At 34.3% G+C, this 27,728-nt stretch overlaps 1 protein-coding gene across 2 annotated transcripts in view; it reads left to right on the top strand.

Moving 5' to 3' along the window:
- Positions 1-22,691, top strand: part of LOC110455273 (SUZ domain-containing protein 1-like) — a 28,779-nt gene extending 6,088 nt beyond the window's left edge. Inside the window, exons 4-5 of one of the 2 annotated variants that reach the window (XM_021505289.1) lie at positions 8,765-8,794; positions 22,350-22,691. In XM_021505289.1, the coding sequence (XP_021360964.1) occupies positions 8,765-8,794; positions 22,350-22,497 (178 nt within the window). In that variant the 3' untranslated portion in view covers positions 22,498-22,691. Of the gene's footprint in view, positions 1-760; positions 887-1,131; positions 8,104-8,764; positions 8,795-22,349 lie in introns of those variants that run through there. The other variant, XM_021505288.1, reaches the window with a different exon arrangement.
- The last annotated feature ends 5,037 nt before the right edge of the window (positions 22,692-27,728 follow it).

Below are 27,728 nucleotides of genomic sequence, written 5' to 3'. Positions count from 1 at the left end.
TTTGAATATTACATGTTAATAACTTGATTGGAATTATAACCTTGAGTTGACAGTTTGATACTTTGAAAATTTTGAGCCAGCCCTACCCCCAAGGGCTGTAGGGTGGGGCTCAAGGGAGTCAGTGTGCTAAAATTTCTTCATTTTCCTTGTTTAGAATCAGAGGTGCTAGTTTCAAATCCTTTTTAGTCTGAAATCTGTATGCTTGATATTGAATAAGGTGGTTTTATTGTTTTTTGTCACTTTGAATAATATTTCTGTTCATGTTAAAAACGAAATCAACTCTCTGTATAAATATATCAGGTGACCGTTAAGGCCCATGGGCCTCTTGTATGTATTGTAAATGTAATGCAGTTTACAAATATATATACATGTATACATGTGTTGTGTAGGGTAAATCCGCTGTGTTTACATTTCCTCGACATGTAACTTGTTTATCAGAGTCGGGCCATTTCTACTGTATTCTGCTACCTAGATAGCGCACTTGCCTTTCACTAAGACGGCTGGGGTTCAATTTCCAGATCGGACTTGAAAATGTATGGGATCGCTTGCCCGATGACTTGTGTTTTCTCCCGGGTACTCCGGTTTCCTCCCACATTAAGACCCCCACGCACTAAGTTGAAAAAACATGTTTCATAATTATTGTACAATGTAAAAGTAAATTTAACACTTCAATAGTAAATTGTTTAAAGGACTTGAGCAAAACTTAAGTTGGACAAAATTAATAGGATTTATAGCATAAATGTTGTTTTATTTAACTCAGCAAAGGCAGCGTCAACAAGCACAACAAGACACTGGAGCAGAGAGAGAAAGAATATGCAGAGGCCAGACTAAGGATACTCGGTTGCGCCTCAGGCGGATTTGAGACTGAACAAACAACAGACAATAGGTAACTGTTTTATATTTTATTGCCCTGTTTCTTGGGATACATGAAGATTACTGTCCTGTCCTGTGAAACTTTTAGCCTTGATCACATGCTTATTCAGGAGATGAAAACTTTCCATTTTCAGAGCCAAGATTGATATCGTATAATTCTTACTTGATTGTATTTGACACATTTAACTATATTAAAAAAGAATATCATGTTGAAAAACACAGTCAAGTTGATTTCTAACTTAAAAAATCTGGTTTCAGACCTTCACCAAGGCAAGCACAACAGAACAATAACAACAATGCTACAGACATATTACGGCAGCCCCGAGGCCCTGACGGTTCTAACGGTTTTGACCAGCTGAGGTAATACACAAAAGCAATGGTATGGACATATTATAAATAACCTTGTCGTAATCTGGAGAGCTCCTGTAAGTCACAGGGGTCCTGTTGGTGATGTCGGTTTATGAGTTGCCAATATGGACCATTTGGCAGTTATTTAAGTATCAAGTAGATACATTATTTACTGACTTGAACATATAAGTGAGCTTTCTGGGTTACTGACAGGAACAGACTGTGCTACCGGGCTACCAACCTGAAGATGGCGCTACGTGGATAACAAATGTGAACATTGGTATATCCAAAGTAAACTGAGTGTGCTACCAGCGTTATCGACATGAACAGAGTGAGCTACCTGGGCTACCAACATTGACAGAATGAGCTATCCGGGTTACTGGTGTAAAATGACAGCTACCTGGTTTACTGCCAAATATAGCCAGCTACCTGGGCTACCAACATGAACACAGTTTGCTATCTGGGTTATTGACATTAACAGAGTGAGCTACTTGGGTTACAGATGAGATTTGAAGGAGCTATCTGGATTTAAATTGTAAGCAGAGCAAGCTGTGTGGATTTCAATGTTGAAGCAGCCATGGAAGTGTCTGGTAATTCTAGTACATTAAAGTACAAAGGCTTTTTACCAGATCAGATTCACTATAGGTGCCCTACAGATGGAAGGCAGTGCTGCTGTGTTCATCATCTGTCAAAGCTACAATGGTACATTCCATGTGAGGTACAGTTATCTCCCATGGATTATAGTTAAACATAGGTCTTTTTTAAAAATCCTCACGTTGGGCAGTGGTTTCCTGTAAAATTAGTAAAGAAGAAACCATGTTTTCAGTACTATTATAGCTTTGGTGACCTTATCAGGAAAATATCTCCAAAAGAACATGATATTTCTAGACCTGTGGTAACATATTTTTAAGTCCATTGTAAGCTTGACATTTCCAGGCCACACAAAATGAAAATGTCCTTAATAATTGAATTAAAGCAATAACAGTCTCTTTTCTCAGGGTTATCTCCCCTGGCACGATACAGAGGTAATGTGCCTTGAAGTGAACACAGGTCTCTGCAGTATTATAAATAAACACATTGTAGTATGACACATTGTGTCACACTATGTTTATGTACCATCCAGCTCATTCAGCTGCCTATTGTGTTCATCTTCTTTTGTCCATGCATTCATTTAAATATTTGAAGAAAAAGGAAATTTTGATATGCAGGTTAAATGTAGATACATATGCATGTGGTTCGAGTGCAAATACATGTAACAAGGTTTTTTAAATTTGGTTGACAAGACTATATAATCACAGCCCCTCTAATAACACTTATTAAGTTAAATGATTAACCCATATTTGTAGAACTTTCTGTATCCTTCCAGTTTGAATTTGCGACCGTTAGGGGCATACTTGATACTGTCTTTTCTATATTTTTATGCCTCCGTCCAAAACATGCACATAAAGTATTTATGCCTCAAACAAAATTTCATAAATCGCAGGCATATTGTGTTAAAACAGCTGAGGTCATACGTCAAAGCTACAAGTTATAACATGGAAAAAGTTTTCAATCAATTGAATTAATTATTACTAGCTAGGCAATACCATATTTTACAAAAAGGACTTTTTTATGCGCGACATATAGTACCAGATATCAGATACATGTACCAGTATGCATTTTGGTGAGATAAAGTGGCCTTGAGATACACAATCAAATGTCAAACATTCAATTACAGCTATGAATTTTGATACATTTTTGAAAATTTGTAACAAATTATATATTTACATGTCATCAAGTTTTGCATTGAACAACAGACCCTGACTCAGTATACTATCATCGTTTCTAGATCTGCAATGACGAAAAAAATAAAAATAAAAGAATTCAAAGGCTTCAACTAGTATTCATGTGAAAGTGATTGATAAATAATGATGAAAAATGACAACTGTATGTTTACTCAATTCATCACCATGTGTCCAATCTATAAAAAGGAAAATAAAATGTTGCTATAAATCTGCCACATGCTAATAACAATAGAATAGAACCTATCTTCATTCTACTGCTTCAGCTTCATTTTATTTATTTACATGTTTATAATTCATAAATTTGAAGTATCATTATTCCATATTTAAGCCTTAAATCTGAAAACATAAGGATAGGACAACTAACCTCTGAAATGCCTTTTATGATCATTGATTAAAAAGACATGTATATATGCTAACCTATTGAATGATGAGGAATGAATTTAATACTTGAATATAATTTGCTAAATTTAAGCCAGATTCATTATAACAGTTTTCTCAAAGACTTATTTTCATTGCCAGACTTACATTTCAACCAATTATCTATTAGTATTTGAATACATGAATTGAACAAAAACAGATATACTTGTAGCCCCCTCCCCTTTTTTTGGCTCTAGAGTTTCCCATCCTTTCACCATAATTTACTGACACTCTTGAAAAAGAGTATTACAGCTAGTGACATAAATGTTTGGCATTTTGGATAATTTTTTTTATCATTTTGGAAAGTTCTGAAATCCTTTATTTTCTTCAAATAGCTACACATGTATGTTCAGCGTAAGTATAAGGTCAATCACTGTATGTTGGGTGTACATCTACGCAGTGTCCGTGTCCCTGTATTTTACTTCATTCCCCCCCCCCTCATCATAGAGAATGCAGCCATATGTATTTACCTGTTACCTTGTATGAACTTAACTGTAAATCAAGTGCGTCCTGGATGAACATTTTATGTACTGTATGAATGTAAGTTATGTATACTTTCATTTATGTACTGGATGAATGTAAGTTATGTATACTTTCATTTATGTACTGGATGAACATGCTTCAAGTCTTTTCATATTCTTAATTTTGGCAAACTGATATATTTTGTGTTTACTTAATTTTTTAACACTATTTTTATTGATTTTTCATATGTTGAATGTGGCCTATTCAACATATGAAAAATCAATAAGAATAGTGTATCAATCAATGTATGTATCAATGTACAACTTAAAGTACTAGAAGAATAAAAAATAATATACTTGCTGTTAGTATTTCATATATCTTCAAAACAAACAGAAAATGTCTTTATTATTGAGTTTTTACTTGAATATATAATTCACTGAAAAATTGATAAGTATGGAACACAAAAACTAAGGCCACAGTAAAATCAATTACAAAGGAAATACAATTTATGTATGACTGGGGGCAGTTTTTACTTATATTTTCATTATACTTGCAAATGTAAAAACATGAAATACCTGGTACGAACATGTTACATGTCAAGATGGATAAGATAAAAGAATTAAACAATACACAGTATTACACGTACATGTAACACTCGGGTTATATACTTGAGCAATGAATAATGCTAACTAAATGTTACTGTAGGGAGGTGAGAATGATTGAAGACACTGTTGTTTGCACTAACTGTATACATTATAAAAAAATGTATCATTTATGAAACAGATCAAATATTTGTACATACAGTAATACATTTTATTTGGGTGCTGAAGATACAGTTACGTCATCCTATCTCCTGTTAAGTGATTTTTAATGTACTGTTATAAAACAAGCAAGACTTGTTGATATATTCCAAGGTTATCAAATGCGCATATCTTAAACAAATTGTAACTGATTTTGTTTTGCATATAAAGAGTATTATCTCTTTATAAATTGGCAGTAATTTGAAGCAGCTCAAGTTGCTTTGACTATGGCTAGAACGTACACTGTATGACAGAGGAACATCGTTATTATTCAACTTTTAGTGATGGGTCTGTCATTATGTATTGCCTGATGTTGTAAGTTATTCGAATATATCTTCTTATAGTTTGTGCTGAAAATATGGAATGAAATATTTTGTGTGTGAGAATGTTTGTATTAACCATACAGTGTGGAAATATCATTCATAAAATCCTACATCATCATTTGTGCACAAAAAGTCCATTTTGATTCTCAATAAATGTTTGCAGATTTTTAACCGTAAGCATTGCATTATTCACACATGTATATACTCCTTGTTATGTTGACATTTCTTTACACCCTTCACATAACACTGCCCTAAGGTGGGGTACCATTGTTATTGCTTTCATTGTATATAATAAGTTGGAATGTGTTATTTGATATTTCCCTTTTTTTGTCTATTTTACCATTTCACCTCTACATTCCAAGTAAAGTAAGTACATCATAGAACACGGAAACACTACACTGTATGTAGGGAAAGTTTTACTGCAGGTAGACTTTCGCTTTTTCACCCACCGCCATGAGGGCAAATTTATCATGGGAGTAGTATAAGTACACACCATACCATATATAGTTATAATTATTACATGGGCAAACATGGATTTTAGCAGTGAATGGCAAATAACTGACTTGGCAAAGATTTACTGGTATATAGTATTTATCTTTATATATTATGTATATGTTTAATAGGGGTGATAATTCATGTCATGAACAGTTTCTTCGATGGCATGATTTCATGTAAAAGATAACATTTATTGCCCTTATCAAGGAAAAAAATAGCATATTTACATGTCAAGAACAATACTTGTACAGGTATTTACAAGATTGATTGATGAGGTTAAATGTCATTATCACTGATAATATGTTAATTGTTTTAGCTCCTCGTAATAGGAAATTAAACTAACTATATAGTCCTAATTGCATAAATGAAAATGAATACCGATTTTATTGAAGAATGATTGAATTTACTGAATGAATAAATGCATTCTATGTGGATGAAATTAGTAAGAAATCAAGATTTCACAGTTTTTGGAAATATTAAGGTTTATACTGAAATTTAACCTTAATGAAGCATCAATATTTTGTCAAACAGAGTCCCATCATGAGAAAGGTTGTTGGTAATATATTGAAAGACATTAACTCATTCACCCCTAAAGTCTCATTTGAACTCTCCCAATTCAAAGGCTGAAATAGTTCATTATGAAATTTCAGGGGTGAATGAGTTAAGGAAATGTTCTTATTAAGAAGATGGATCTACATAAGTTGTAAAACTTTGTTTCCAAATCCAATTTCAATTATTTTGTATTGCTTTACATCATACTGTAAATGAAAAAATATATGAAATAAAGTTGATATTAATTAAGAAAAAAATAAAATTAAAAGCACTAAGCCTAATAGAGATGGTCAATGAAACAAAAACTGAATGGTACTGATATTTCACACTTTTGATATTTATATCTAACCTTCAGTATACTCGGAACAGACCAGACGTAATTTTCGTGAGTTTGAACACAACCTGCAGAGGGCAATCAAAGTTTATGTACAGATGAAATGGTTAAATGTGCGTCTTTGTTGAACGGAATGAATCGAGACGAGAAGTATCGAGACGAGAAGTATCGGCGTTTGAGCTCTTCCTTTTATTATGATTTATTTATGACCTGCAGCTGGCCAGTTAAATCTACGACAGCATTTGACACAGCTGTGGTTTAGTTTAAACATATTTATTGCCAAAATTAGACTAGGGATTAGGCACAAGTTATAACAACTTATCAACGCCTTCTCCCAATATACATTTGAAATGACATTACAATAATGACAATAAATATATACAATTTTTATTACAATTTGAACTCAAAATCTCTTGCTGGATTTAATAACCACAGCTGTGGTATTCAGGTCTTACTGCATGAAGTTGACGATGCGAAGAAATTACTGAAAATTCCTTTTCCATAGTCTTAGTAGAGGTATGTGATCGAACTGTTACTGTGTTGACAGATTTTCGGGAATGCTACGTCCATTTTGTCTTCCCCTTTTGTGTTATTGTGTCCTTGTTATATCCGCCGAGCTTCGATTTTTTTTCTGTTGTTGTCCTGACTACATCCATTAAGTTCAGTTTTTCTCTGTTGCTGATGAACAGTAAAAAAAATAGCCTTAAAAACTTTGATACTCACAAAGCAATTTTTTGTGTTTTAATTCTGAAAACAAAACAACTGTTTAGTTCATGGACTTTAAATGGTTGAGTTTACTCCATTGGTGAGTTTGTTGTCACTTTCCTGGTTTTTTTGGTTTACCTGTCAAACATTCATTTATAGATGTTAACAAACTGCCAAAACATTTAGAATTTGTCGTAGTGTTTGAAATCGCTTAAAGTTGTGAAACTACTATTTTATTTTTCCAACATTTGTTCCCAGATGATCACTATTAAGTACATAATTTGCAATTATAATAAATAAGTCACTGGAACCAATTTTTCGAAATAAGCAGTTTTTCGATTACCAACAGTTTAAATAAGATTGAAGCAGAACACGTTAATGTTCTAATTTGTTCAGGTTTCCGGATTATACAGGGATAATACATATCATAGGAGTATTGATGAACAATAACAAGAGATTTAATGTGATATTGATTAAATTTTTAATTGCATGTAATTAGCAAATACTTCAAGAAAAAAATTCAAGGAAACAAATTACGTTACATCTTATCTTAAACAATGCTTACCATTCAAATTAAGTGTCTACTATCCAGCATTTCAATGTGTCTTTGACAGAGACCCGCATTGATGCATGTATTCCGTCTTTGCGTATTGCAGAGTTATCTTCTCTTGTAAGCAGGTAGTGATTGTTACGTCATTAGTTTGAGTGAGAAAATTACGACGTTTTCTCAAAAATTGATGACGTTACTCTCACAAACAAATGACATACCAATCAATATCTGCTCACAAGTGCAGATAACTCTGCAATACGAAAAGACGGAATACTTATTGACCGAGACAAAATGTGGCAAAGGGTCTCTCCACTGTAAATAACGCATCCCATGACCCTTGCTATCATTTATATCATCTTTTTGTTATGTTTTGTATAATATGTGCACCAATCATATGTGCAAAGCGAATTTAATGTTAATGTTTTATGAAGAATAAACATATTTTTATATGTGTAAAGTAGTTTAGTTTTGGTGTTCTATTTATTCCAATTACTTATTCAACTTTATGTATTAAAGGCAATAGCTTAATGTTGTCCAACCCACGCGATTTATTAAAATCTTTCGAATGTTTGTCTAGATAGTTGATATGTAAATAATATTTAGAGGTCAACGAAAATTGCACGAAGTTTTGGATCTAAAAATATAATATGGTAAATACCTATGAATCACACACATCGTGATAAGTTAGTATTCAATATGTATAACAATTAGCAAAATGAAATAAATGAATATCGCCGCCATCATCACCATCACCACCACCACCACCACTGATGCGGTCATTTAAAGGATTTTTTGCATACAAAAGTGAACGTCATAGTTTCCAATAAGAAGTAGAGAAAAGCCGNCCCCCCCGCATATATTATATTCTTAACTAAAATTAGATCTTTTGAAGAATCACACGAAATCAAATACGTAATAAACATTGACGTGCTAGGTATAATTCAGACATATTGCATAAAATACAACTTTATTTTGATGTTAAAAATACATTGTTAAACCTTATTTACATATGCCATTATATATCTGTAAACAAAACATATAAATAAGTTCAACAAAGGGCGTTGGCTAAGACCTGAATTGAGAATAAATTAAGCGTAGTGTGCAATTTGTTGTATTGACAGTGACCAGGACCTTCCAGGGAAAAATGCCACGTGAGTTGGAGCAGGGTCAGATGTGATTGATATCTGTTTCTGAATGAGTAAACACATTGCATTACTCATTCCTCGAGTTGCTTTCAACCAGTTTTAATTTAACAACTATCCCGTTACGCTTATTAAACCTATTTATTTTTCTGACAACTTTCCTTTAAACTGTTTACCTCTCCCACCCTTATATTAAAATAACATGGTTAATATTTATTGAATTTACTGATATTTTGTGAATTAGTGAGTATTCAAGTATACTTTTTTGTGATATTTCAATTACTCGCTAATTGCTAATAAGCTCAGAATTCACAGAACACACAAAATTAAATGCCTCTAACCTCAATTACAACCATTTTGTGCAATTTTGGGATAAAGTGTGTGAGTTTGCGTTAAATGTCGCTCAATTTAATGTTTTTTTCTTTGGCTGACTATATTTTTTGTCCTTGTTGGGAATTTAATGTGATGTGTTATACTCACTTCTACACTATACCTGTGACTTGTGTTAAATGTTTTTTTCTTTGTCCCGTTTGAAATTATCATTATCATGTCATTCCCAATTGCATGCCCATTACTATGTATTCGTCCTTGTGTGCGCACCTCAGACTTTCCCAAAATTAACTAACTAGTTAAAAAAAAACCATTAAAAATATGTTTTACATGTGTTAATTTCTGAGAGAAGATGCATGTCACATTAACATAGATTACTAACATAAATTTTGTTACATAAACAAATAATTTATTCATGTAATTTTATACATGTATATTACAATACATATGAATATTAATACGAGAAAATAAAATGTCATGACACCAAAATGCAAATCATCGTCACATTAATTTGATTTGGCACTTACAACACTTGTTACATGATTGAAAGAAATAAATCTCACGTATTATAAGGGGGTAATTAAGACAATCCACTGTCATAACACCCTTTATATTTCTTTAGAGGATAATTGCTAATACTCTCCGTTGCTATTAGGTGAGTGAATAAAAGCGTCACTAGTATACGCAAATGACATTTTGGGAAATAAAAAAAATGATATATGCAGATAAACTGCAAGAACTATTTTTTTTTATAAGTTAACACATTTGGAAACCATTTCCTGCTATGTCAAACTAAGCTCAATTGACAGTAGATTTTATCTCGCATTATATATGTCAAACGGTAGGAACTATATAGCCCTTTAAACTATACTAGGTTAGGTTTGGACATAAATCAATATATCGATCTTAATACAAGTAAGAGATTCAAGCGCGAGAGTAAAACAGAGACAACATTACGCAATGATCAAGGCGTAACCACAGATTCACACGAGGAGAATAGGCACACATAGGTCAAACATACAACAGCATCAGCACGTAGGACCACGTAGTATACCACGACATCAACAATCAGGAACAAACTGTACCACAGACAGCAACATATAGGACAGAACAGATGACAGTATCAGTACAAAGGACCATGTCGTATACCACGACATTAATACACAGGGACAATCTGTACCACAGACAGCAACATATAGGACAGAACAGACAACAGTATCAGTACAAAGGACCACGTAGTGTACCACGACATTAATACACGGGAACAATCTGTACCACAGACAGCAACATATAGGACAGAACATACAACAGTATCAGTACAAAGGACCACGTAGTGTACCACGACATTAATACACAGGATCAATCTGTACCACAGACAGCAACAAATAGGACAGCAGACAACAGTATCAGAACAAAGGACCATGTCGTATACCACTACATTAATACACAGGAACAATCTGTACCATAGACAGCAACATATAGGACAGAATAGACAACAGTATCAGTACAAAGGTCCACGTAGTATACGCCGCCATTAATACACAAGAACAATCTGTACCACCGACAGCAACATATAGGACAGAACATACAACAATATCAGTACAAAGGACCACGTAGTTTACCACGACATTAATACACGGGAACAATCTGAACCACAGACAGCAACATATAGGACAGACCAGACGACAGTATCAGTACAAAGGCCCACGTAGTGTACCACGACATTAATACACAGGAAAAATCTGTACCACAGACAGCAACAAATAGGACAGCAGACAACAGTATCAGGACAAAGGACCACGTAGTATACGACGCCATTAATACACAGGAACAATCTGTGCCATAAAAAGAAACAAATAGGACAGAACAAACAACAGTATCAGTACAACGGACCATGTCGTATACCACGACATTAGTACACATGGACAATCTGTACCACATACAGCAACATATAGGACAGAACAGATGACAGTATCAGTACAAAGGACCACCTAGTGTACCACGACATTAATACACAGGATCAATCTGTACCATAGACAGCAACATATAGGACAGAATAGGCAACAGTATCAGTACAAAGGACCCCGTAGTATACCACGACATTAATATACAGGAACAATCTGTACCACAGACACTAACATATAGGACAAAACAGACGCCAGTATCAGTACAAAGGACCACGCAGTATACGACGACATTAATACACAAGAACAATCTGTACACAGACAGCAACATATAGGACAGACCAGACGACAGTATCAGTACAAAGGACCACCTAGTGTACCACGACATTAATACACAGGATCAATCTGTACCATAGACAGCAACATATAGGACAGAACATACAACAATATCAGTACAAAGGACCACGTAGTATACGACGCCATTAATACACAGGAACAATCTGTACCACAGACACTAACATATAGGACAAAACAGACGCCAGTATCAGTACAAAGGACCACGTAGTTTACCACGACATTAATACACGGGAACAATCTGAACCACAGACAGCAACATATAGGACAGACCAGACGACAGTATCAGTACAAAGGCCCACGTAGTGTCCCCCAACATTAATACCCGGAACAATCTGTACCACAGACAGCAACATACAGGAAAGAACAGACTACAGTATCAGTACAAAGGACCATGTCGTATACCACGACATTAATACACAGGAACAATCTATACCACAAACAGCAACATATAGGACAGATCAGACAACAGTATCAGTACAAAGGACCATGTCGTATACCACGACATTAATACACAGGAACAATCTGTACCACAGACAGCAACATATAGGACAGAACAGACAACAGTATCAGTACAAAGGACCACGTAGTATACCACGACATTAATACACAGGAACAATCTGTACCACAGACAGCAACATATAGGACAGAACAGACAACAGTATCAGTACAAAGGACCACGTAGTATACCACGACATTAATACACAGGAACAATCTGTACCACAGACAGCAACATATAGGACAGAACAGACAACAGTATCAGTACAAAGGACCACGTAGTATACCACGACATTAATACACAGGAACAATCTGTACCACAGACAGCAACATATAGGACAGAACAGACAACAGTATCAGTACAAAGGACCACGTAGTATACCACGACATTAATACACAGGAACAATCTGTACCACAGACAGCAACATATAGGACAGAACAGACAACAGTATCAGTACAAAGGACCACGTAGTATACCACGACATTAATACACAGGAACAATCTGTACCACAGACAGCAACATATAGGACAGAACAGACAACAGTATCAGTACAAAGGACCACGTAGTATACCACGACATTAATACACAGGAACAATCTGTACCACAGACAGCAACATATAGGACAGAACAGACAACAGTATCAGTACAAAGGACCACGTAGTATACCACGACATTAATACACAGGAACAATCTGTACCACAGACAGCAACATATAGGACAGAACAGACAACAGTATCAGTACAAAGGACCACGTAGTATACCACGACATTAATACACAGGAACAATCTGTACCACAGACAGCAACATATAGGACAGAACAGACAACAGTATCAGTACAAAGGACCACGTAGTATACCACGACATTAATACACAGGAACAATCTGTACCACAGACAGCAACATATAGGACAGAACAGACAACAGTATCAGTACAAAGGACCACGTAGTATACCACGACATTAATACACAGGAACAATCTGTACCACAGACAGCAACATATAGGACAGAACAGACAACAGTATCAGTACAAAGGACCACGTAGTATACCACGACATTAATACACAGGAACAATCTGTACCACAGACAGCAACATATAGGACAGAACAGACAACAGTATCAGTACAAAGGACCACGTAGTATACCACGACATTAATACACAGGAACAATCTGTACCACAGACAGCAACATATAGGACAGAACAGACAACAGTATCAGTACAAAGGACCACGTAGTATACCACGACATTAATACACAGGAACAATCTGTACCACAGACAGCAACATATAGGACAGAACAGACAACAGTATCAGTACAAAGGACCACGTAGTATACCACGACATTAATACACAGGAACAATCTGTACCACAGACAGCAACATATAGGACAGAACAGACAACAGTATCAGTACAAAGGACCACGTAGTATACCACGACATTAATACACAGGAACAATCTGTACCACAGACAGCAACATATAGGACAGAACAGACAACAGTATCAGTACAAAGGACCACGTAGTATACCACGACATTAATACACAGGAACAATCTGTACCACAGACAGCAACATATAGGACAGAACAGACAACAGTATCAGTACAAAGGACCACGTAGTATACCACGACATTAATACACAGGAACAATCTGTACCACAGACAGCAACATATAGGACAGAACAGACAACAGTATCAGTACAAAGGACCACGTAGTATACCACGACATTAATACACAGGAACAATCTGTACCACAGACAGCAACATATAGGACAGAACAGACAACAGTATCAGTACAAAGGACCACGTAGTATACCACGACATTAATACACAGGAACAATCTGTACCACAGACAGCAACATATAGGACAGAACAGACAACAGTATCAGTACAAAGGACCACGTAGTATACCACGACATTAATACACAGGAACAATCTGTACCACAGACAGCAACATATAGGACAGAACAGACAACAGTATCAGTACAAAGGACCACGTAGTATACCACGACATTAATACACAGGAACAATCTGTACCACAGACAGCAACATATAGGACAGAACAGACAACAGTATCAGTACAAAGGACCACGTAGTATACCACGACATTAATACACAGGAACAATCTGTACCACAGACAGCAACATATAGGACAGCAGACAACAGTATCAGTACAAAGGACCATGTCGTATACCACGACATTAATACACAGGAACAATCTGTCCTACAGACAGCAACACATAGAACAGGACAGACAACAGTATCAGTACAAAGGACCACGTAGTATACCACGACATTAATACACAGGAACAATCTGTACCACAGACAGCAACATATAGGACAGCAGACAACAGTATCAGTACAAAGGACCATGTCGTATACCACGACATTAATACACAGGAACAATCTGTACCACAGACAGCAACACATAGAACAGGACAGACAACAGTACAAAGGACCACGGCAGCAACGCACAGGGACAAACTACAACATCTCTAACGGGTCAGAACAAAGTATACCACACAAGCACTACGGCCTCATCGATGAAAGAATATAGTACATCAACATACCATGATAAAATGTATCACATTATCTATACACAGAGGAGAATATACCACTGCTGTTACCAAGTTTATACACACTACAAAACACGTAAGTACAAGTATACCAAAGCTGAACACATAAGTACAAAGTGTATCACAGCAACACATATGATCAAGAACTTGTATACTAAAGTGTCAAACCACAAGACTGAAATGCCACAGCATGAACATAGAAAGAGAAAGTATACTATAGCAGAGGCAAAGAACGAAAAAGTACGCCACAACGAAAATACCGGCGACAATGCATACAAGAATCAAATTAAAATTGAATTTTAGGGGTATAATTTATCAATCTAATGTGTATGTTATATGTTCATCATAAAATGTTTATCAATATCATATTTTGAATAAAAAAAAAGTCAAATTACAGGATTTAATGTAACTCAACCGCAACACGTATTCCCTTTGTGAACACACAGAGACAAAGATTTTCACAGCAGCAATACTCAAGGACACAATCTGATATATGAAGTACACACAAGGAAGGTGGGTATATCTAAAGTATAATACCCGTGAATTAAAGTTGTTTACGACTCTATTTAGTTTCATGGCAGACATGATTCGATAAAAAATCAAAACGTAGTACAAATATAACAATGCAAATATTTCAGTGATAAAACACTGATCAGGTTCCAGTTTAACGACGTTTTCAACCTCAAATTGTTTGGTTAATAAACAAGATAAAAACATTTTAACTCGGTGAATGAGACACAAAAATAGAAATTGCGCTAATCACTGATTGAGCTAACCATCTAACAACTGGGCCCTGATTAGTTAGATTAAATATGAAAATGTAATAAAACTTTTTGATATAAAAAACATTCCAAAACAGCTAAGCTGTATCTATTTCCTATTTGTTTAGGTGCAATCACGTGCGTCTTGCGTTCATCAGTCGTCAGGTAAATAAAAAAAATCACATCAAGAATGAAATATATATACTGCATAACTTCATTAGTTTGTGAACTCTTAGTCATGAAATACCGAAAATATAATCTAAAATTTTAAACTGTCACTCCTCCATCCATTGTGTCAGATTCCAATAGTTTTATCTCCTTTATTTACTTGTTGTATATAATTATGTACATGAAATTATATTTACAAACTTCCTGGGTCATTGAAGTTGTCGTAACTTCACTTAAAATTCAAAAATAAATATTAAGTATTAAATATTTAAGGCTTTCTAAAATTAAATGAATGTAAATCAGGTATTTCGTTGTGTCATCATGTTTGCATGTAACCTTTAGTGACATAATGTATTGTTAATGTTCTATGTATAGGATTTATTAAATTAAATTTTAAATCTATAAGAAAAAAGAGATCATGTGATCAATAGGTGTCTTACTTAACAACAGAGCAAACATAAAACAATTACTTGACATATCAAATGTGTGAACGGCAAGTTTTATCGCACTTTTTTTCTCGCTCGGGTTGTCAGCGTTAGCAGTGATGATGAAATTGATGGCGTGTGTCTTGTTAGTGCTTACTCTACGAGCAGCCGCTATAGGACAACGGGAAAAGTACTTGTTCAGTGCCGGAGGTTCTCTGTTACACCGCTCCTCTGGTCCTTTGGTAATCTCTAGCAAGGATAAGTCACTGCAATTGAGCAAGGTTAGAACTGTACATGTAAACAAGGAAAAACAAATTGATTGCAAGGATAAACCTGTAGAACCCAAGGAGAAGCCATTAACACACCGTATCCTGGATCCACTGGTCAAGCCCACAGATGCTGGAGTACAAATATACGAGGAGAAATCGGGACACCGTCGCTTAGAAACATACGTGAACATTAGTCCGTCGGATTATGCTTACCCCAAACCATCAGAAAACCTACAGGAGGAACTCCATTCCGAAGATACCAATTGTAATGTGGCTTTCTTTGTCTAATTTCCCCCGTTTCGCTTTGTGATCAAACGTCCATATTAGATTTGTCAATAGTGCAACGCCATATTCCATATCATTTGTTCTGTTTATATTTGATGTACCTGATTTTGATATGGTTATTTCGAATAGGAGTGATCTTCGTTATCATTCAATTGTTTTAGATATTCACAGATACATTTGAAACCAGTAACATACTTACTACCAATTTATCCTAATTCCAGAATTTGGAACTATCACTGTAACGGTCATGCATCATTTAATCTTGCTCAGTAATGAAGTATCAATGATCTGGTAATTTTACTGGAAAAACTATTCAAGGGAGTATTGACCCCTCTAATTGTCCTTATGTCGTTCCGAAATATTTCCGAACCATTGATCAAGGAGAGAAACGTTTCAGATAATCTGCAAGGTATAAGGAGCAAAACCTGCAAAATATGTTCAAAGCTGATTCTTAAGAAAGAAAAAAAACCACCTTTCGTAACTCGATAATTATCAAAATAATTTCCATTAAGTCTAATAATGCATTTTAGACCATTTTTTTTTTAAATTAACAGTTATAGTTCAAAAATGCGTTCATATTGCACCATCATTTTTATTGTTTGTTCCGCGTAACATTATCATTATGCATTTTTCCTTTGTGATAAAACGATAAGAAGATCTTAATTGACAGTATTCCAGTATTTGGCAAGACAGCAAAAAAGATACTTTGTTTGTATATGCTACATTTGTGACTTAGAGACTGTTTATGGTTAATGTAATTTCTTTAAATACCTGTATTTTCATATCTACTTGCAGTACAAGACGACCAACCCGTCAAATTTGTGTCCCAAACCATTCCGGAGATGATTTGCTCACTTTGTACCCGGCTGTCTATATTTAGAAGGAGACTGGTGTGTACGAGGCTGTTCTGTTACGAATGGGAATGAAGTTTAAAGACACAAAAACAGTACGTTCTTCAGTTTGTGATACTACTTCAATGAAGAAGGTGTTTTCCTTTGGTGAACCTTTTGCTGTTCATTCGTGTATAAAAGCTACGTGTCAAGTCATTCGCAGTACGTCTCAATTTAAAAAAGTGTCCATGTGGTCTTTTCTAACTTTCAAATGGAACGTTTTGTGTGGTAAATGCAAGTAGAAATGATACAAGATCCTGCGTTTTAAAAATTGCATTTATGTTAGCACTAAATATCCAGAAAATAATCTAAATAAAGCACACGATATCATTGATAAGGCATCGACAAATTAACAACATTCTGCTTTCTTAGTATGCTTGGTTTTTATGAATTATTTCAGAGAAATAAAATTTGGCTTTTAAGATACATGAACATCATTTTTAAAGAAAGTTTGAAGATCAAATCACTTGGAACTGAATAACAAAGCAGAAACATAACAAAAATGGAGACCTGTAAAACATAAGTGTTTACATTTTCATCTCCGGATATTTTATATGGTTAACATTGTGAGGTCTTCATGATGCTTTTTAATACCTACACTCGTGAAGTTATCAAAAATGCTATCACTTAGGTACGTCACAATGTTACGAAATCAAAATGCATTTCAAGTTATAGTATTTAGTTTCGGTTTCAATGAATGTATGATGGTTTTATTGTTTTCAGTCTACGTCATAAAATGGATATCTTTTAAAGATCTTCTTTCTATTGATGTTATCACAATTGAAGCCATGAAACATCTGAAGATATTTATGTCTTATATCTTAATTTACTAGACATTAAGCATTGTACACAATCTATATTGACGTTCATTTTTATTTTTATAATGATGTCATATCATTGTCTCTACAACATTGACGTTATGACGACTATCATTGCTATAAATCCGCAAAATATTAAGCTACAATATTGTAAACAATTGGTATCATACCAATTATGCGAAAAAACGTCTATAGCAGCACATTGCCAAACAAATTATTTAACACTTGTTGACGGATTTCAGGCAGATCTTGTTCTCATGTTAATGGACTCTGCTTGAATTGTGAGGAATTTTGAATTTTGTCGCCCTTGAAATGATAATTTTTTATGTTGCTCACTCTCTGATGATGAATATTTCTCGGATTATTACTGCACATATTGGGAAACATATATCACGGTGATGGTTTGGCAGGAAGGAGAAACATACTGAAAATGTGAAAATTTTCGCGAGTAAAAAATTTGCGTTGTGATTCTTCAAACTGATAGCGATGGCAATGATTCTGAAATTTATCTATTCGATATATAATATATCATTTAATATTCACGTGTTTATATTTTGCATACTAATTATTTCAACGCGAAAAACACGTTTACACATCTTTCTCAATTTGACGATATCCTTAATGTAACGCAATTGTTATACATATATAGTGCGGACAAATCAAAATTGTTTACAGATCTCAACAGTTGTAAATTCAGTGTCAGTGTAAACTTGGACCAAAAGTTTGTTGACATGGTAGTTAATATATCACCATAATAAACAAAACAAAAATACATTAAATTCTGATGCAACACAGTCTAAGATTCATTTATTACACATAGGAGATTTTACCCAAAATGAGTCAAAGTAGTGTATTTTGCATCTGGAAAAGAATGTTATGTCATCCAAAGACATGAGCTATGTACTGTATGTGTAACAGGGTCTATATAAATAAATGCATCCAGGTCATGTATGCTAATATTACACGTTACGTGCCAATGAGTATTTATATATATACATTAATGTTACATGCGCATAATTAATTGAATCGCTAGTTAAAAATTCTACTGAAAGAACAGGCAGACATGGGGTTAACAACTGAATGGAACAGTCAAAATAAAAGTGTGTACTAGCTGTGTAACATATTGAAGGAATAAAGGGCAGTATCAGCACACATGTCGACGTCAGCAATGATAATGCAATATAGGGCATGTGTCTGGTTATTACTGTTCTTACTTTCAATCGTCACAGGACATTACGATAAATCGTCTGATGAAAGTTTGTACATTTACGGTACTCGAGACTCAACCTTGTACAATGCAGGAAACCCAACTGTATACATTACCCAGGACCCAACCGTATACGAAAGTAAGGAACAAACAGTACAAATAACGAAGGACCCAATAATATTCAGTACCGAAAGGTCTTCAGTATACAGTACAGAGGATTCGTTAAAGTACAGTACCGGGAGTGCATTCCCATACAGTACCGGGAATACAACAGTTTTCACCGAAAGTCCACCAGAACACATTACCGGAAGTACACCACTGCATAGTACTGCAGGACAACACGTTTTAAATACCGGAAGTACGCCAGTGCACAGTACTGCAGGACAACACGTTTTAAATACCGGAAGTACACCAGTGCACAGTACTGCAGGACAACACGTTTTAAATACCGGAAGAACACAGGACAATGGCTCCTTGGATTCTACAACAACTAATAGCATGGACAAATCACTACATGACCGAGAGGACCAATCAGCGCACCGAATCAGGAGCTCAGTTGTTAACTCTGAATGGAAGTCGCTAAATTTCCATAGAAACGATCAAATAGCAAGAAGTGTAAGAAACCCTTTATACTACAAATTCAGACATCATCCCGTACACAGTACAAGGAAACCTTCAAAAAAACTCAGAAAAAGGCATCCGTCGAGAAAATCTAAATCCAGGAAAAGATCACGGAAGATAATGAATGGTAAAGTGTAGTAAATATTCATTTTTAACGGATCGAGATGGTCATCCATGGTAACAAAATTATCTTCCATCACAGGCGTTATATGTAATAGTAAATCTGCTGTTAGTAATATCTTACCAATAGAAGATGAACTAATATAAGAGATGCCTAATTTAAAAGTAATCAAAGGGATGTAGGGCAATACTTTGTACACTCGTTAGATGAAATTTCTATCTTTACTTTCATAAGCAGTTTTGGTCCAAAACGTTCATCGTGATAGATAAAATATGCAGCGATGAGCAAGGCATATTAAAACGTTTAAAACTGAATCATTTGGACTCCAAATCAAAATACATAGTGTTAAAATAAGTAAGCTTGGCTTTAATGTTTTTGTGTTATTCATGTCTGGTTTTTTTATTGGTGTTTTTCCGCTTTTTGTTTTTATTGGTGTTTTTCTGCTTGTTTTTTTTTCTCTATTGTTTGCCTGATTTTTCTGTATATTTGAAAAAATCATAATGTCGTTTGCAGATATGGTTTAATGCATTATAAGTAACAATTATTGAAACGGCAAATGATTCCATTATTCTGTACTTTTCATCTATCTGGCTTCATTTATAGCTCGTACTTTTATCATTGCTGTATAAAGCTGTCAAAAAGCCTTTGGTAGTCCCGACTTTGACAGCTTGTTTTTTGTCAGCACCATAAGCTCTGATGCAGATCCGAAAAAACACATTAAATTGTTTTTTTCAAGCGTCAGATGAGTTCATATATATTTTTAATTTAAGTTGAATTTTTGATACGACATTGGAAAATGCCAAAGCGGTCTTTGTTAATTTTTTCAACAATTTCTCACCCTCATTTAATATCTCAACATTTGACATAAATGTATGTTTTTTGTTCTAAAGTAAAACGTACTGTGTATGTGCATATGCGATGCATGATATAAAATAAACAAACTTTCTGTATATGTAAATACAATGTGTATTCAATATTAAATCCTGCTTTGTGTGTAAATGCAATTTTCTAAACAGTGATAATAAGTCTGGTATCATCTCGCAGTATTTAAATACACTCTTAAAAAACTCAAGTAATGAGGGACAATGCCAAAAGTATTTCCAATATATCAGACAAAGGAATACAAAAAACGACAGCATTATTACATCAGAATAAAACCTCACCATCGATACAAAAATACAACAACAGAAACGGATTAGACACCATAACATAATGCAAGACTGCAAAAGGAACTGAGTAAAACCAAAAAGCTAAAACTATTAATAAAATAAATAAATCCTTTAATAGCGAAGGCTTAATTGAGTGCTCTGCAGAAGGATAAGCGTTGTAATTACCACATGTGGTATCTATAGTTGTGTTTCATGTCGAATCGGTGGAAGGTTTCATCATTTAACTTTACGACATTATCATCAAAACACCATAATGAGTCCATAGAACACAGCAGTATAGAGAGCAATGAGCACAATAGGATATCTAATGGATGATGTTGTATGTCTCTCGGAGTTGAAGTTTGGCTTGTAAGTTTGCATTGATCATTGCACTATATGTGATAAGGGCCGATATAAACCTGTGAGTGGATAAACAGACATGACGCAAAAAATTACATTTCACTTATTTCACAGTTTTATTGTTCAAAATGATATTTTGAGAAGGCTCAGAATAAATTCCTTGCTTTATTTTAGAAACATATGGATATATGATGATAGTTTTTCTCACACTTAATAAAGCATTCCAATAAGTCATTCAACGCTCAGCACCGATGAAGATTTGTTTTTCTCTCAGTTCCCTGTGTGTACGATAGAGCTGTCCAGGGTAAGACAGGGGTGTAGGATTTTTTTTATCTTCCACCCGAAATCACGTGACGTGACGTCACAATGGCTCACGAATTTGGAACACTCCGATGCCGCAAGGCGGAAAAGGCGACGTGATGAAATTATACCCTTTTAAGATATATTTACCGTACACGTTAGAAAGATGTGATTATTTTTCTGCGTTAACATTGCTTGCAAATATGGGATTTCTTAAATCTGGCTTGCTAATTCGTTTTCGTCTAAAAAGTTCAGGGATAAAATTGATATTTTCAAAATGGTGGCCAGTCCAAACGCATTTTCATGGTTTCTGAGCTTATTCTGGTGGTTGGAATGAGAGAAAAATACCCTCGGGATTTTCAAATTTGGCAAAACCCTCGGCATCGCCCGGGTTTTACCATATTTGAAAACTCCTCGGGTGGAATTACCTTATCCTACACCCTTGTGCATGAAAGAGTCTCAAAATATAATGCTTCTTCCCTTATTCACGTATTTACCTTTGAACTATTTTGTACTGATATCCTGTCTACACCTTTAGTTACAGGACGTCCATATACAGGAGTATACATGATCCCGGATATGATGTGTGCCCTGTGTTCGCGCCAGAAGAAGCGATGGAGACGACGGAAGTGTATAATGATGTTTTGTCATTCCTAGAAATATTGAAAACGTTAGCCATTCAGTAATTGTGAATAATGACGTAGTGATCAACATAAAATTTGTGTTGATTCACAATGATGTTTTGCTGTGAGGGTTAAGTTTATATATCACAAGCAAGTTGTCAACGTAATCTTATATAATACACAATGTATTGATTAATTCTAATCGATGTATGAAACAAATTATCTTGTGTCTAAGTGCATTCCACGTACATTATAAAACAATACTCGGCAATATTAATCGGAAAAGTACTATAACTATTGTACAGTAAACGCAATAGTTAGTTCCATTTATATAAAGTTATAATGTTTTGGTATTTAGCATGACAATGATTGTTTTATTTATATCATGAATTATTATTTAGCACATTTTATTATATAAAGCACTATTGTTTTAGCTTATAGCATTATGTATTTTGTATCTTTAATATGAAGTATTATTGTTAGGGATTAAGCATCATAGCGTTTGCATCATTTATATACAATATTATTGTTTATGGTATAAAGCATTATATAGTTTGAATCATATGTAGTAATATTGATTGGGATTTAGATATATATTTTGAGAAGTAATTTACTGATACATAATCAATTATAATATTGATGAATTACGATAAGAAAACATTTAATGACAAAAAAAGTTTTGGCAATCCAGGGTTGTTGATATCACTATCATCAGGTACCTGGTCCTTTCGTCAATATTATAGCTATATTATTTCATACATGTATTAAAGATAATAGATTATATTTTTAATGTATAGAGACATCAGGAGAGTACGATCATTTGTTGAACAAGTTTGATGTAAATGATACTAAGGAAACAATCTAAAAGCTTGAAGAGAATGAAATGAAATGCACCATATCATGTGAAAGATAACGATTTGTAAGCTTTACTACAGGGACGTGCGTCTTGTATGTAAATATGTTTTGAAATATGAAGGTAAATATGCAAAGATGGAAGTAGTTCCCATCCTACCAAACTGACAATATAGTATAGTAGGAGAGACTTCTTCATATTTTTACGTTTTTATATACCTATATACCAGACGACGGTGACAGTGGTGTAAGCTCAATTTACTCGGCATGATTGTGTGACAAATAGAGCGAGGACAAACCAGACTTAAAAAAGAAAAGGCTGATTTTTTAATAGTGCTGGCTTATCATCATTAAATGCATTATACGTATGGTCAATAAAACAAGTCATAACACGTATTCACTGTCGGCATCAAAAAAGAAAATTTGGAAAAAGCTCATAAAAAATGGAGCCAAATCCCAAATCCCCCCTGCCCTGCATGCGTACTTTGGCGATGCTGATGTTAAGTGGCTTTATGGTCTCGCAGACAAAGGCATACTGCGTTTGGCAAATTGCCAAGAGGTCAGATATATCAGGTGGCCTGTTTACAAGACACTGAATGAAATCACAATAAGACGTGTTGGTAGTGTTTGTGTATGGGAATATGTTAGAAATGTTACTATAATGTTTTTTTTTGGTAATGTCGTTGTCTAATAATAATGATAATGATATACAGCATTTGATATAGTGCCCTATCTAGCTAACATAAACCACTCTAATGCGCTTTACAGTACATATATATACAATTATTACAGTTAGCATATATATTCATCAATACAATTTTGATTATCAAGTTTTATATTCAATTGATATGATTTAAATCATATGAACATGACCAGACCCCCCAAAAGAATCATAATACAACGTGATTATTTCCTTTTTATTTGTAACCCGATGTATAAGTCGGTGCAAGTTATTATGTAAAGCAAATACGTTCCCTGTGATCGATAAAAAGACCCCCCAAAAATCAAAATATATCCATTGATGATCTATGTTACACAGCAATATGCATAAATGAGACGCAAAATAGGCCATTTTTCTCATCAGTTCTGCATTTCACTGCAACACATGTTCTTTAATTACATACCTTGGCTACTTTCCTGGAATATATAATCAGCTTCCTGTCATTGAACGTGAAACATCAATCTTCAACGTGAAGCAGTTTTGCTAACCCAGGGACCAGCAATCCATCTCTTTATGCCGTTGTTATTCTATTTTTTTTTTAATGAAGAAACTGCCTGAAGGTGCAATGTTCGAAATGTCGGAATTAAAGGCATTAAAGTCACGACTAAAATATTATATTTCATCTAGGTGATTACGAATTGATATTCCAAATCACAAAATAAGCAATAAAAGCATTACAGCTCAAGGGATGTGTGTCCTTGGTGATGACGTATACTCCTGTTTATGGCCATCTTGTAACGAAATATTAGAAAATAAATTAAAAAAGTGTTATTTCAAGCTTTATTGGTTGACTTAATATTTAAATTTCGAAATGTGTTTGGCAATATACCGATTGCATAAAGGAACCAAGAAATGACCTGGAAATAGCAGATTTGCGATAAGTATGGAATCAAATAAGGTTTTTTTACCCTATGATTGTTCCGTCCAGTCTTAATATTGATCATTTCTTATCTATTAATAATATCTCGTTTATAATCTGATTCACTTATGAACTTTACATGTGTCAGTTTTTGTGATAAATGCGTGTGAAATGATAAAAACTTGTGTACCGCCTATGGCGTTAACATTTCATTCAGCACACTTGTTTACCGAGTCGTGTATATCGAGCAAAACCACTACTAATGATGATATATGACGGGAATAAATTGTATATAATATCCCGTCTATTGTTTACTGTCTTATTCAGATAGAGACTACCACAGGTTTCAGGAAAAAAATAAGCAATTTATGATACCGGAGAACGAGTTTTGAAATATATAAAATCACGTTCAACGGGAATATTTTATAGTGTTTATTAGAATCTGATATACGTAACAAATGTATGTGGTTGTTGTTATGTGTTTTTGGCTGATGTTCAGTCCATACTCGGCAAAAGGTGAATACGGTGGTACAGACCTTGTATTAGATGACGACTGGAGACATTTACGTGTCAAACGTATGAAACCATCATCAACCAAGTCAGAAGACACAGGTATGCTGTACATTGTTTATGTTAAGAAGAGTACTCTGTTGAAATCAAACACTGTTTAAGCTAACTTAACAGTCACAGTAAGACAATAATGAGTCATATAACAGCAATACATTTTATCATCTCGATGATTTACAGTCATATTTTTCTATTTGAAATGTATAAAAAAACATATGTTTTAGCTATCAATTAAGTTCCTTAGTTTGTATTAAAATATCAGCAACAAAAAAATAACCAGTTAAATATAGGTAGGCTAGGCCCACGATAACGAGCTGAATAAAGCAACCAATTAGCGACGAATTAGTCTGTAGGTATTCTTTGGTTGTATCAAACTCCTTCTTAACATTATACCAGTATCAGATTTGCATTATTCAGATTAAACAGGATCCGATAGTTTGAATCAAAAGATTGTATCAGGTATTCTTATTTGATATTAACAAGTATTCCTTTAAATTGTTGAATTCATAAATTAAACGCACCCGCCCCTCTTTTTCAACAATAGGTTAGACAATTTATATTTCCAACTGTTTGGCTATCACGAATGAGTCCTAAGGGACGAAACAGATTCATGATGCAGTATAATTTATTTTTTGCAAACAGTATATATTACCATATCTAAAAGGTTCATTGCCCTGTGTATGTGTAACGTTGATCTAGTGACATAATTAAGAAGGTCATGTCAAATTTGCATTCAACAGGAATCAGTAGATTGTATCACGATTCTCTTCAAACGGGTCAAGTATGTTGCTTCCCGTTTTAGCACTATCCTGTAGTTTTTTTTAATTGGGATTCATTCAGTACTTGTATCAAGCCTAGCATTAATAAGACGCATTGGAGTGAACCAGGTTATATTTAACATGGTCTAATAACAAGAATAAGACTTTGCTTTAAAAGGAACCCATGGGTTCTATTATACTTGCATTCAGCAACAACAATTTAGCTATAACAGGATATGATACGTTGAGTTAACTTCATTTGTACATGGAACAGTAGATTTAATCAGACTTATCTCTAATATGATTCAGTAAGTTGTATAATGTCTAATAACATGTAATCTAAAATAGATAGTAGATTGCTTTAAGCTTCACAGACGAAAATTGAGTGACATATTGTGTCGTCAGTACTTCAAAGTTTCATGTAATTATTGTCTCTAGAACTATATGTATGTGTAGAAATATGTATTACACTTTTTGTAGAACTATGTTATTTTGAGGAGTATGTATATGTGTAGAACTTTGTTTATGTTGAGGAGTATATACATGTGTAGAAAAATGTAAAGCATTTTGTGTAGAACTATGTATATGTGTAGTAATATTTACATATGTTGTGTATTTTACTCCGGGGGAATATTTTGAGTCATAATATTATATTATGCGTTTTTGAAAGAAAATCATTAACAAATATCAATTGAAACAATTTTTGTTTCAAAATATCATTAAGTTTAACACCCATTATGCAACAACGTGTATGAAAATGATTGAATATAGCGTACTTAGTAAATACTGACTTTTAATTTTGTTATAAAAAGATAAACACTGTATCAAATGAAGGTTTTAAATAAATGTCCATGTTCGCACATCAAACAAACTATTTCTTTTAATTTTGAATAATATCTGCAAGATTTTCATATAAGCTTCTGGATTGTGAGCCAGATTATCCTGATCAGATATACTAGTTTTGTTATACAAGCGTTTGCTGTTTTGTACTATCGTCATGTCATAATTATAAAATGTTTTCTTTTACAGGCAATAAAAGCAAGGATGGGATTATAATAATAGTATCCGATCTGCTTTGCGCTAGTTGTTTACGGCTCCAGGACAATGCTCAAAGAAGTATATGCTGCCTTCGATATTGTTCAAGTCCGTGTACTCAAACAACCTCCTCATTTAGACCAGCCATTTTAGATGCCATTAGTACTGATCATCGACCTCTTCTTTCCTCATAACTTGCTTTTTAATTTGAAGTCAACTGCTTTCATATTAGCGCTCTTCGTTGCAACCAATTATCTTGCAAAATAAGGATTGTGAGTTGAATCTGTGGATGAACAGTACTGGAATATGGAATTGCTTTTGACTTTGGATGTTCTTACAAATCTTATATGAATCAGTGTACATACCAATACACCATGTGTATCATTCTTCAAGTATTATGAGTCGAAGGATTATTTCTTATAACTAGTCTCAGCAGTTATAAATACATTGCACTATATATATACTGTAACAAGCAGAGCAAGTCAGTCGACGGAACTCAACA

Source organism: Mizuhopecten yessoensis, unplaced genomic scaffold, assembly GCF_002113885.1.
Source record: "Mizuhopecten yessoensis strain PY_sf001 unplaced genomic scaffold, ASM211388v2 scaffold8195, whole genome shotgun sequence".
In the NCBI taxonomy this organism is placed as follows: domain Eukaryota; kingdom Metazoa; phylum Mollusca; class Bivalvia; order Pectinida; family Pectinidae; genus Mizuhopecten; species Mizuhopecten yessoensis.
This window is presented reverse-complemented; position numbering and strand designations above follow the sequence as displayed.